We start from the raw sequence: 13,962 nt of genomic DNA on the forward strand, positions 1-13,962 counted from the left end.
GAAGGAATTGCTTTTCTCCTAGGAGGTCAAGGGTGATCAGTTAGAGCTGCTAATTAGACAGCAGGTGTAGTCTTCTGTCCAGTGCATTGATCAAAAAGGGAAGGAGCCCTGCACCTAGAATCCGAAGATGTGGGTCAATTTCCAGCCCTCCTACTTGCTGCCTTGGTCACCCTGGATGCCTCAACTGGCTTCTCTGGGCGTCAGTTTTGTCATCGGGAGATGAAAGGGTTGGATTAGATCATCCCTAGGTTTTCTTCCAGCTCCATCTGATTGACTACAAAAAGTTGTGGAAAAATCTTGACATCAAAGGGCAGACTCTTTGGGTCAGAATGGCTCTGAGAGGCTATGTGGTCTCACCTCCCACTCATTCATTGCAAGAATTCCCGATGCAACATCCTTCACAGATGGCTATTCAGCCTCTACCTTAAAAGGGCTCAGCCTCACAAGCCCATTCCCTTGGTAGACCAGGAATGAAATGCCTAGTACTTAAATTTAATACTTAAAAACGAAATACTTAATGCTTTTTAAATTTTAACACTTAAAAACATCATACTTAAAATACTTAATATTTTTAAAAATTTTAATACTTAAGATACTTAAATTTAATACTTAAAAACAACAAACCATACATAAGGATCCCTCTGGGCCACATACTGACTTAGTTTTAAAATGTAATATTATCTATGTTTTACTGTATTTTTATTTCTTGTTAAATATTTCCTAATTCCATTTTAATTTAGTTGATTCCCTGGCCAAGTCACTTAACCTCTTTCCCCTCAGTTCCACCATCGGCTTAATGGGAATAATATTAGCAACTACCTCACAGGGTCATAGTGAGGAGTAAATAAAATACGTAAATTGCTTTGCAAACTTGAAAGTGTTATACAAATTATTGTTGTTGTTGTTGCTGTTGTTGTTAAACTCCCTGAACAGTCTTAGATTCATGAGGATTCATCAAGCTAAATCTGTAGAACGTGGGAGCAAATTTTGGAAACCCACGTAATGAACCTGGGAGGCAAAGCAGAAATAACTTTCAAACCACAAGAGTTATTTGTGTGGTTTGATGAATTTAAAAAATTCCTTTACCTTGGGATTCCACAATGCTTTGATACTGGCTGAACTTAGAAATACATGACTTTGGGTAACAGAGTCTAAAGAACAAGTATAATTGTGTTTCTGAATAATCTTTTGCTTTGTCTGAAGAACGGAAATGTGCTTGTTCCACAAATTCTTCCTCCCGCCCCTCCCTGCCCAGTTCCCTAACCAGCCTCTGGTCCTCTGGTCACCATCCTCATCAGTGACCAAACAGATTGTTTGGTCTGAAGTTATGACCTTTCAGCCAAATACAGCCTTGGAAAATCTGACTGTCGAACAATGCAGGGGAAAGGTGGCAAGAAGAAACTTCTGCAAAATGACAAATATTTTTCAGAAGGAGTGAGTGACCACAGCTGTCATTACCTTTTCTAAAGTGATGTTTCCAAAGGTCGTATTATGGATGACTCTCTTGTAGTCAGTTGCGTACTGTAAGCAAGAGAAAAACAAGCCTCAGTTCATGTGGTTACGGAATTCATATGAGTGTGTAGCTATAACAGATCAATAATTGTCTTGCAGCCATCCTCGTTATCATCCGAGCTGAGTCATAAGGGAGGACTTCTGACTCAGCTGTTCTAACCCAAGTCCTGCTTTTGAAAACGAGACAAAAGTTGCAAACAGAATAAGATGGAGGCTTAGACGTCACTTCCCCAAGTAGTCCCAGAAAGGGGTGGGGGGGGAAGCGGGAGCAAAACATAGGATCAAAAACTTCTCATATCTGTAGAACAAGTGAGTTCAAGGAGGCTTCTGCAAAATTTTATTCCATTGAGTTGCACGTTATATCACCATTAAAATATATTAGTAGGATTTAGCTATGATTAATTCTATTAATAATTAATTCCATAGCATAACAAAGTTCACTTATCAACCTGCCATGGCTTAAACCAGAGACAGGACGACTCCTCATTTCAGATCTGACTTAAGTCCAGGGATTTTATATTATTTTTATGGGCTGATTTAACATTTGTCTTTGCTTTCTACACTGGGTAGGTAGATTAGCAGTAGTATATTCCTTCTGACTCTTTATTGCCAAGTTTATCTGAAATGTTGTTGTTGTTCAATCATTTTCAGTCCTGCCTGACTCTTCGTGACCCCATTTGGGGTTTCCTTGGCAGAGATACCGGAGTGTTTTGCCATCTCCTTCTCTGGCTCATTTTACAGATGAGGAAACTGAGGCAAACAGGGGTAAGTGACTTGCCCAGGATCACACAGTTAGGAAGTGTCTGAGGCCATATTAGAACTCGGGAAGACGAGTCTTCCTGACTCCAGGCCTGGTGCTCTATCCACTGTGCCATCTTCCTACCCTATCTGAAATATAATCATTCCCTAATTTTTGTCCTATCTGTGGCTTGGGAATATACCTCTTAGAATCTCACTGTAGTAATACTTACTGGAGAGTACGATAGAGAGTAAGCTAGAGTCTACCTTGGGCGCCATCCAAGAGGATTTGGATGCTGAAACACCAAAAGCATCTTGGGGACAGCTTTAGGGCCAGCTGCTGGTATACACCACTTATTAACATAAATTTTTGCTTCCTGAGTTTTGACAGACTCTGAAATATTCTGTTAGATTTGTGATCAACATAAAAGAAAAGAAACTTGCCTTGAGACACACAGAAAGGTTCCATAAACCTTCCATTTTTCCATCTAGCATTTTAAGCTTTCCATCTTCATTTTAAGCCACACATGAGCTCAGCATCACACATTTACATACGACCTCCTGGTTTTATAAACAAACAGTCCTTAACACTAGAACTGAGCAAGTCAATTGATGACATTTTAAAAATTATTTTACTGTAATTTAAGTAATTTCTTCTATCCATGAAATAATTTTAAATACAAATAATTATAAGCATGTATTATAAAAATTATAAGCATATATTAAATGCAAATAGTTATAAGCATATAATTATAAATTATAAAAAATTATAAGCCTGCATAATTTTACTTTAAAATAAAAATTTTTGCTGCTTTTTTTTTTTTTTGTGCCAAAAAAGAAGCAGCAAAAGTTTTTGGGCCAAAAAAAAAAAAAAAAAAAAAAGGAAATGTACTGTCAGTCAATGGACTCAGTTTGGTTCTCTGAGATATTCTTAAAGTCTGGTCCTTCTTTAATTTGAAAACCATTGTCACACTTTTATAGGTTCATCTATATAGATAATCTAATACAGGTCATAATTTTCAATTTTGTCTAAGGAAAAAGATGAACAAACCCTCCTCTGAAAAACCATGAGAATACTTGGGGACACATAGAGAAGGATTTACCTCTTTATGCATGTTTTAGATTGAGTGGCTTAGCTCTTTAGAAACAAAACAACAACCAAAAAAACTTAGCCCAGCGCTTTCAATCCAACCCTTGTTGAGGCCCATCTTAAGTTAATAACACAGCAAAATTTTGTATAGCTTCCTTCAAGGTATCAAGTTCTTTGTTTTTTAAGTTTTTAACAATTTATATTTCATTAAAAAAAAAGTATTCTTACCGTGCGGAATGCAGCTACCACGAGGTTAGATGGAAACAGGTTTCTGTTGGAAAAAAAAAAAGCACACTGAGTTGATGAATATTCTATGGAATTTTAAAGAAGTAGAAATATATCTGGTAGTAGAGACTCTCCTAGGATAGCTCATGGCTCTGTGGATAGAGCGCCAGGCCTGGAGTCAGGAAGACTCATCTTCTTGAGTTCAAATCTGGCCTCAGACACTTAATAGCAATGTGATCCTGGGCAAGTTACTTAACCCTGTTTGCCTCAGTTTCCTCACCTGTAAAATGAGTTGGAGAAGGAAATAGCAAACCACTCCAGTATCTTTGCCAAGAAAACCCTAAATGGGGTCACGACGAGTTGGACACAACTGAACCGACTGGTCAACAACAAAGACTCTCCTAAAAAGGCATCTTCAACAAACGCTGGAATCAGTCTTTATGAAGCACCCGTCATTATGTAAACATATTTGTACTAAATATAAATATAGTTATTATACAAAACAAATATATATTTATACCAATAAATATATCATTGTGTTATGTAATAATGATTGTGTTATTAGTATTATTATGCTATCATTATTGTCTAGATGGAATGAACCTCAAAGGAGAAGAGGCTGCCGATGGATGGTGGCAGGGAGAAGGGACTGCAAGGGGCAGAGAGGACCGAGGAATTGGCCTGTTTTTCCTCCTGGCTCAGTGCTTCTTAAGCATGAAGGAAGGTCATCCAACACTGGAGGGGGTGGTCCCCAATGTCACCTGGACAGAGCCAGGTTTCTAGGACTGCAAGGAACAAAAGAGTAGAGGGCTAAATATCAAAGTCAATGAATTAACAATGGAACAAGGCTTCCGGGGCACAAAGGGAAAGCAGGACAAAGCAAGATAAGGGCAGGCTTAGAAATAATGGATGAAGCCGATGGAGATTAGGTGGCAGAGGGAGGAGCTTCCACTTAGGCAGCTTTCATTTAGTGAGCAAAGGCACATAAGATGACACATGATCACGCCTTTCTTCTGGAAGTGACCATTCTGGACAAGGTTTGTACTCGGATGCTGATTTGACTTTCTCACCGTAGAGAGGGGTCGGGGCTCTGAGACAATCCAGGTTGCTGGCTGTCACCAGACCTAATGTTGGGTATATGAGGCCCGTCCCTCACTGGCTGTGGAGGGCTGAGGCCAGGTTGATTCAGGCATCTTTCCTTATCAGGTCCCAGTACATGTTGACTTAATTGAGGCTGAGGGGAGGTTCTAGACCTAGGCCAAGGGGCAAAGTGGCCTGGTGGTGAGAGGCTGGCCTTGCTGGCTGGAGGGTGAGATGCAGGGCATGGCAATGTTGGACTTGCGACTAGGTTGGAGAGCGGTGGATGAGGGAGCCTGTAGTCTCCAGCTTCCCCTAACCATATCATCAGAGTAGCAATCTTTCCAGTCATTGTATGCGGGAGGGTCCTGGTCACCTCTTGGTGGAATGCTCTGGGCTGGTGGGGCTGCCTCGTGGAAATTATGTCCTAATTATCTCTTGATGGAATATCCTGCCTGGTACGGTAAGGGTAGGCACTTCAAGTGGAATGTCCTGGGCTAGTGGGAGTGGAGAGGAGCTATCTCTTGGCATAACGTCCTATGCTAGTAGGACAGGGGCAGGCACCCCATGGTGGAATGTTCTGAACTGGCGAAGGCTACCACACAGTGGAATGTCCTGGGCTGGTGCTTAGGGCGCCTCATGGTGGAATTGGGCAGGCTTGCTAGAAGGAAGGACACCTCATGGAGGCTGTTAGGACCTGGTTAACTCTTGATGTAATATTCCGGGCTAATGGGGGGTGGGAAGGGGAGAAGGTGAGGAACACCTCAGGGCAGGATGTTCCAGGCTTCCGTGCGAGTCTGGGCAGCAAGGCAGAAGCAGCGCCACGTGGAGGTTATTAGGTCTTGGCTGAATCTTGGTGGAATGTCCTGGGCTGGTACAAGAAACCATGTCATGACAGAATGCTCCAGGCTGGTGAAGCTGACTCTTATTATGTCCTGGCTCCCTCTTTATGGAATGCTCCAGCTTGGTGGGGCCAGCTGAAGAAAACTTTCCTTTTCCCGACAGAAGAGCCCAGAGAATTCTAAACAACTATGGGGATGATAATGGGTCCCTGATAGGATTCAAGATTAGATAACCCTCCCCCTTCATTTCTCTCCCTCCCTCCTCCCCGACCCCCAACAGGTTCATTCTGTCCTCAAGTACTACACTGGGCAATCTGCATGATTCTCTCCTGCTCCTTCTTTGCAATGCACCCATTTGCTTGAAGTAATATTTGATACAAGAATCCCAGAGAGTCTCCTATAGTTGGCTGGGCCAAAGCTTGACCGCTAATTCTTACGTTAGTCTGTGATTTGGCTCATTGCCTATACTGGGCCTTAAATGGACAGGGTAGCTTCAAAGGCAGGTCATGCCGAATGTCGTTCTACTCTCTTCACTTGGGGACAGCCCCAACACAGGTGTGCAGACAACAGGGCCGAGTTCCTTTGTAGAGCAGTAGATAAATGCTGACCGAAGTTACTCAGGGTCAGATGAAGAAGGAGAATTAACAGGAACTCTGGGAGTAGACAAGAATGGGGTTCAAAGGCGGCAGGGTCAGCTATCCCAGGACAGTCACAATGCAAACAGGAAAAGACAAGGAGAATCGAAGCACAAACAAACAGAAGTGGGCAGAGTCCAAAGCCGGTCAGGACAAAGAGCTGAGACTTGACAGGTAACTTTGTGTTGGGCCAGGAGGGACAGTGAGTTTTTCTGACAATCTAGTCTGTACCACAGGGAGACCTAAAGAAACACCATTCGGGGCTGCCCACATATGAAAGACATCCCAGGATCTGATAAAACACCATCTCAGCCCCTTTACCCTAAGCACCCTCCGGGTTGTGAAGGAGACACTTAAGCCTAGAGAGGACCCTAGTGGGTATGTGAGTCTCCAGAGGCTGCCTTCAAGTAGCTAAACAGCTGTCTCGTGGTCTTGTTCGGTCTGGCCCCAGAGGGCAGAAACAGGAACGAGGAATGGGTGGAAGTTACTTAAAGAAAAAATTCCTAACAAATTACAGCTATCTAACAATGATCTAAGATAACTCCAAAAGACTCAGGATGGAAGTATGGAGTCTGAAAGCAAATTGAAGCACACTATTTTCTCTTTTTTTTGTGTGTGTTTTTTTGTTTTTTCTTTCCTGTGGTTTTTCGTTTTTGGTCTGATTCTTCTTTCACAACATGACTAATGTGGAAATATGTTTAATAGGATTGTACATGTATAGCCCATACCAGATTGCATGCTTTCTTGGGAAGGGGGAAGGTGAGGGAGGAGGAAAAATGTAGAACTCAAAATATTATAAAAGTAAATGTTGAAAACTAAAAGCCAATTATTTAACTAACTTAAAAGACAAACAAAACAAATTACAGCTATCTAAAAGTAGAATGAGTTGACTTCACTATAGGTCTTCAAGCAAAAGCTTCTCCATTAAGCCCTTCTTGACCCCCTCAAGCTGTTGGCGTCCTCTCTCTCAAAACTACTTCGTATTTATTTGGCACATATCTCACACACACACACACACACACACACACACACACACATTTGCTCATGTGTCTCTTCTCCTAGAATGTAAACTTCTGGAGGGCACAGATGTTACCTTGTGTTTCTGTATCCCCAGCGCTTAGTGCAGTTCCCGGCCTATTTATTGATAAATACTTGCTGACGAGAATGGTAGAATAGTTTCCATTTAAGTGTGGACTGGACTAGACACAGAGCCTCTAAAGTCCTTTCTGACTCTGGGTGTCTCTGACGAGAATCCCCAGAGGACAGGGGCTCATCTCTAGACCTACAGTCTCTGTCTGTTCCCCCAAAGGAAGGGTGGAACTTGAGCTCTGATCCATCAATATTCTTTTTTTTTAAATTTAATTTATTTATTTTTAGTTTTCAACATTCACTTCCATAAGATTTTGAGTTTTAAATTTTCTTCCCCCTCCCATTCCCCCCACCATGGCGTACAATTCGATATAGGCTCTACATATACATTCATGTTAAGCATATTTTCCCATTAGTCATGATGTAAAGAATAATTAGAACTAATGGGAGGAATCACAAGAATGAAGCAATAAAACAAAACAACAAAGGAAAAAGAGAGCAAATAGTATGCTTCCATCTGCATTCAGACTCTGTATTTCTTTCTCTGAGTGTGGACAGCAATTTCCATCTTGTGGACAGCAAATGTGGAGTAGTCTTAGATTCTTGCGTTGCTGTGAAGACCCAAGTCTATCAAAAGTCAGTTATCCCATAATGTGGCTGTTACTGTGTACAATGTTTTCCTGGTTCTGCTCACTTCACTCAGCATCAGACCACACAAGTCTTTCCATGTTTTTTTGAAGTCTGCCTGCTCATCATTTCTTGTAGCACAATAGTATTCCATTACATTCATGTACCACAACTTGTTCACCCATTCCCTAATTGATGGGCATCCCCTCAATTTCCAATTCTTTGCCACCACAAAAAGAGTTGCTATAAGTATTTTTGTACATGTGGGTCTTTTTCTCATTTTTATGATCTCTTTGGGATACAGACCTAGAAGTTGTATTGCTGGGTCAAAGGGACCATCAATATTCTTTAAATACAACTAAGACACCTTTACAAGGTCTTCCAAAAAAAAAAAAAAGTCTCAGTACAGTTTTAAGCTTTAACAGCTATTATTATTTGGTTATGGGCAGCATTACAATTTATTAGAGAAATGTGAAATCATCCCATATTCTGGTAATTGACTACTTTTAGCTAAGGGTTTTTAACCTGGGGCTTATTAAAACTGTTTCAAAAATATTTTAATAACGGTATTTCAATATAATTCTTTCCTTTGTAACCCTATGTGTTTTATTTTATGCATTTAAAAACATGATTCTGATAAGGGGTCCTGAGGCTTCATCGGACTGCCCACAAAAAAGGTTAAGAATCTTGTTCTAGATCAAATGTTAAGCACATTAAATCATTCTAAGGAATCACAAACAGCCAGGGAGTGGCAACCACTGACAGCAAAGAATAGCAAACAGAAGAAGAGGGAAAAAGGGCAAATATTTGTCCAATTAAATTTATTCCAAATAAGTCAGGATTTGCTTTGCTTCATAGGCAACTTACTTCATTTCCCAGGAGTCATCTGCTCATCTGTAAAATGTGGGATTTAGACTGAATGACCTCTTAGGTCTCTGAGTAGGTCTGACACCCTGCGAATAGAGAGGTTGACCATAGGGAACCACTCCTTGCCTGCAGAAATTAACTGATGATGGATGTATTTGGTAACACAGAATTAGTATAGAAGATCACTGCCATTTCTTTAGAATTTACATTTCAATGATCAGAGTATATCTCTCTTTGTGCCACCCATGATATGGGACTAGAAAATAAGACTAATTGTTGAATGCAGCTTATAGACTCTTCATTATTTTATGGTCCTCCCTAAAGCACAGGCCCGATCATGTCACAAACACAGACACACACATGCCTGCCTCCCCCACTCCCAATAATTTCTAGTCGTTTCTGACTACCTCTAGGAGCAAATACAAAATGCTCTGTTTGGCATTCAAAACCCTTTGTAGCCTAGCCCCCTCCTGACTTTCCAGTCTTCTTCCGTCTTACTCCCCAACACATATTCTTCAATCCAATGACACTGGCCTCCTGGCTGTTCCACGAACAAGACACTCGTCTCTCAGCTCTGGGAATTCTCTCTGGATGTCCCCCATACATGCCTGGAATGTTCTTCCTCCTCTGCTCCCAACTGCTGACCTCCTTGGTTTCCTTTAAGTCCCAACTAAAATCCTACCTTGTATAAGAAGCCTTCCCCAATCCCTCTTAATTCCAGTGTCTCAATGTTGTTAATTATCTCCTGTTTTTACTGTATATAGCTTGTTTTGCATATATGTGTTTGTATATTGTCTCCACCATGAGATTGTAAGCTCCTTGAGGGCAGTAACTATCTTTTGCCCTTTTCTGTGTCTCTGGCTCTTAGCACTACATCTGGCAGGGGCCATCTCCAGTCGTCCTGATCTACATCTTGTTGTTGAACCCAGATGACTCCATCAGAGAAAGTGAGGCTGGTGACTTTGCACCCCTCTCCCTCACTTAAATCCAATTCATTTGCAAGTTATGCCTCACCTTCCTGATGTCACGGTCCTCTTTGAGAACAAAGGACAGGGGCAGCTAGGTGGTGCAGAGGATAGAGCACCAGCCCTGAAGTCAGGAGGACCTGAGTTCAGATCCGGCCTCAGACCAAATACTTGACACTTACTAGCTGCGTGACCCTGGGCAAGTCACTTAACCCCAATTGCCTAAAAACTTAAAAAAAAAAAAAAGAGAACAAAGGACAAACAACTACATCTGGCAAGTGCTGTTCAGTCATTTCAGTTGTGTACAACTCTTTGTGACCCCATTTGGGGTTTCCTTGGCTGGAATGGTTTGCCATTTCTTCTTCCAGCTCATTTTACAGATAAGGAAACTGAGGTGAACAGGGTTAAGTGACTTGCCCAGGGTCACATAGCTAATAAGTGTCTTAGGACACATTTGAACTCAGGATGATGAGTCTTCCTGGCTTCAGGCTTGGCACTCTACCCACTGCACTGCTAGCTTGTTCTTGTCTGGCACAGAGTAGGCACTTAATAAATGTCTGATTGATTTTGTGTGTTGATACATGAAGAATGCCAATGAGAAACAAGAGAAGCAGTTAAGTGCAAAACAAAACATTCTGGTTTCATCTTGGGTCACCTGGACTTCTGGATGTTCTCAAATAAGTCTAGTGGCTCTGCTACCTGGGAGAGTTCTTGGGAGTCAAGTTAATCAACCAATCAACCAATTAAGAAACACATAGTAAATGCCTACTCTAAGATATGTCATCACTCGAGCTCCCATTAAAGTATATGCAATACCACTCTGTACTTCTATTTGCATCACATAACTTTGAGCCCACAGGTGTTGATAGATCCATCCTAGGAACCTTCTTTTAACTCCCTTTCTGCACCGATCTCTTTCCTTTGGCTCTAGGACCCTATTTGCCCTAATTCTGTCCCCCTGCTGCCTCAATTACTTCTGCAGCTACTCTATCTTAAAATCACAGAATTTAGACCTAGAAAAGACTTCAGAGATCATCTGCACTGCTGCAGCATTACCTTTACCTTTACCCCCGGCTATTCCTTCCTATCCCACCCCCCCCCTGAAAACTTCCAATCTTGAAATCTCCTCAGCTGGTGTAGAAAATCTGGTTTATCTAACTCATACTTAGGATATGAATGAATGCCTGAAAGCTTCTCAATCTTACTACGAGGATGCTTATTTCTCAAACCAAATCAATCTCTCATTGTTGGGATTTCTGGCAGAGTCAGAGAAATTGGGGGTGAATTGTGGGGACCAGAGGACCTTTCATCAAAAATGTCACAGCTTATTCCTCTCTACATATCCCTGTATATAAGGCTAACTCTAGGAGGAAAGAGATGAAATGAGAGTTTGTGGGTCCCTCCCCTTCCTCACCCCACTCCTCTTCCTACTGGAGGGAGGCACCGGTTATACCTACGTGGTTCAGTAGATGGTGAACCAGACTTGGAGGAAAACCCAAGTGCAAATGCTGTCTTAGACACTTCACTGGCTGTGTGATCCAGGGCAAATCAATTAACCTGTCAGGCTCAGCTTCCTCATCTGTAAAACGGGGACAATAGCACCTAACTCACAGGATTGTTTGAGAATCAAATGAGATAACATATGTAAAGCAAATCTTGCAAATCTTAAAATGCTATACACATGCTAGTTGCTATTATTATTACCTTCCTCTCTCACCTGCTTCCTTTCTGAAATGGAGTCCTAGATCTTCGATGAAGGAAGGCTATGACTACCGCAGGAGGGAACAGGGTGCCCTGCCTAATTCAAGACAAAGCAATTACTAAGCGCCTACTATGTGCCAGGCACTTTGCTTAGTCTTAAGTCAAAGGTGACCTGAGACCCTGGTAGGAGCCAGAACACAGTAGAAAACAAACACTTGGGATCTGTCACCTACCTGGGGGATCCTAGAACACCCAGGCCTTAGGGTCCTCTTCAGTTATGGACAAGTCTTCATAAAGGACTCAAAACAGCTCTCTGCTTGACCCAGATCTCCCCCCAGCTGACCCTAGAAATAACTGGTTTGTCTGTGTAAAAGTGATACCAACTAGAGTCATTTATACGAGTTGCTGACTATTGATGCCCAGTTACCAAGTAGCATCACGCCAAGTGATGAGCAACACGGCACTGTGGGTAAAGAGTCCTGCTTTGCAGTCAGCAACATACAGGTTCAAATCCTGCCTGGCTCTGAGATAGTCTAGCTGTGTGACCAAGGGACTTAATCTCTCACTGCCCCTGGCAATTTTCTCAGCCTAAATTACAGGCAACTTGGGGATCTATATTGGTAGAAGGAAATCCAGTTACTGATAAATTCACAGGTCCAGAACAAAAATAATGACAACACTCAGCCGGAAACGAGTGTTTAAAGAAACCTTATCTAGATCATCTAGTATATGACTTTGGGTAAGTCTAACCTCTCTGAGCCACAGTTTCCTGATCTATAAAATGGGGGCGGGGGGAATTAGATCAGAAGATCTATGAGGTCCCTTTAGGCATGAAAGAATAGGCCTCTTCTTTGCTGCTGGTCCTCCTCCTCAAAAACAAAACAAAACAAAATCACCAAGCACACTTCCAATGGCCCATGATGACAAAATCAGAGCTACCTAGAATTAGATGAAATTCAGCAAAGCCAGAAGTAGCCCCTGGAGGCCCAGAGTAGAGATTTAAGGGAGGGGGAAAAAAAAAGCAACAATGGTGCTCGTGATGTTTAAGTTTTTAAAACCAGGGTTAGGCCACACTTCATTCAAACTGCCCACAGAGCAGTTTCAAGGCTTCCGAAACTTTCAGCTTTTATGTCTGGAGGCTGTTTGGTGTTTTAAGCTGTCTCATTGTCTGGGGCCTACTGTACTTCAGCTAACCATTTCCTTGTTATATAGGACAGGAATGTACAACTATTTAACTTTTCCTAAGGTATATTTTTATGTTCCAGGGCTGTTTTCCTTTGCCAAAAAAAAAATAAATAAATCTTTTTTAATGTTCAAAAGATCTTTACTGAATTAACTGAAAATTTCAAAGGTGACCTGGGACAGGATATGGTACTGTACAAAATACATGTAAATACTTATTATCCTTAGTGCCTATTGTTAAAAAAAAACAAAAACAAAAAATGTGCCAGTTCTCTGCACACCTTGGAGTGGAAGAAGGGCTAGGAGTAGTCTTAGTCTGGGGAATGTTTCTGGCTATGGGGGAGGCAACAGAGTGTTTGTATCATTCTTTTTCTCTACTACCTCGATGACCACTGTGATGTGATGCCTTCCACTACGGGATACTCCCTTCCTCTGCAGCAAAGGTTCTGCAAGAGTAGTACCATACTGTGATTTAAGAATTCAGTTTAAGCTCCAAATCACAGACCAGGAAGGAGGCAGCCCTACCAAGACAACAACCTACCTCCTGAAAGGCACTCAGTGGGACGCCTGGATGAGAACCTCCTTGCTTGGCCATTCTGGTCTCCTTGACATTCTACACACCAGCTCCCAGCTCTCATCTCTTTGCCCCAGTCTTGGATGTCTCCCAGGCTTAGAATACCCTCCTCTCTCATCTCTGCCTCTTAGGATCTGTGGATTCCTCAAAGACTCGATTCAGGTGCCATTTTCTTATATGAAACCTATTCTGATGCCTCCAGTCACATTACCTTGCCTCCCCACATTCCCACATTCCTTAGGTATTTGTTTTGTACATATGTCTATACTTATATGTCTATGTCTTTCCTATTAAGCATAGGGGCTGCTCCATTTCTGTTTTGTGTCCCTACCTCTTAGCAGAGTGCCTGGCGCATAGTAGGCGCTTAATACATGTTTACTGATTGACCGACAGATGAACCACAGACTTACTTATGCAATTTCCTCACAGTAATCCTTTGAGGGAGATGGTACATGTATTATTCCCATTTTATAGATAAAACAACTGAGGCCTAGGGAAGTTAAGAGACTTGCTCAAAATCAAATAATTAGCAAGTTGTAGAGTTAGCACAGGAACCTGGGGTCTTCTGATTCTAAAATTTAGCACTCTTTATTTTTTGTCCAGTTATTTACTCTGTAGTTCATTGACTGCTCCTTCTTATAAATTTGACTTAATTCTCTATATATTTTAGAAATGAGGCCCTTATCAGAGAGACCTGTTATAAAAATTCTTTCCCAATTTTCTACCTTCCTTCTAATCTTAGTTGCATTGGCTTTGTTTGTGTAAAAACTTTTAAATTTAATGTAATCAAAATTATCTATTTTGCTTTTCATAATGTTCTCTATCTCCTGTTTGGTCA

General features: G+C 41.6%; 1 protein-coding gene across 1 annotated transcript in view; it reads right to left on the reverse strand.

Annotated features, from left to right (window-relative positions):
- Positions 1–13,962, reverse strand: part of SLC1A4 (solute carrier family 1 member 4) — a 41,851-nt gene that overhangs the window by 19,459 nt on the left and 8,430 nt on the right. Inside the window, exons 2-3 of the mRNA XM_027865088.1 lie at positions 3,569–3,611; positions 1,459–1,521 (exon numbers count right to left, since the gene is read on the reverse strand). Of these exons, the coding sequence (XP_027720889.1) occupies positions 1,459–1,521; positions 3,569–3,611 (106 nt within the window). The remainder of the gene's footprint in view (positions 1–1,458; positions 1,522–3,568; positions 3,612–13,962) is intronic.

This window comes from Vombatus ursinus, unplaced genomic scaffold (assembly GCF_900497805.2).
Source record: "Vombatus ursinus unplaced genomic scaffold, bare-nosed wombat genome assembly UNPS02014778.1, whole genome shotgun sequence".
Lineage (NCBI taxonomy): Eukaryota > Metazoa > Chordata > Mammalia > Diprotodontia > Vombatidae > Vombatus > Vombatus ursinus.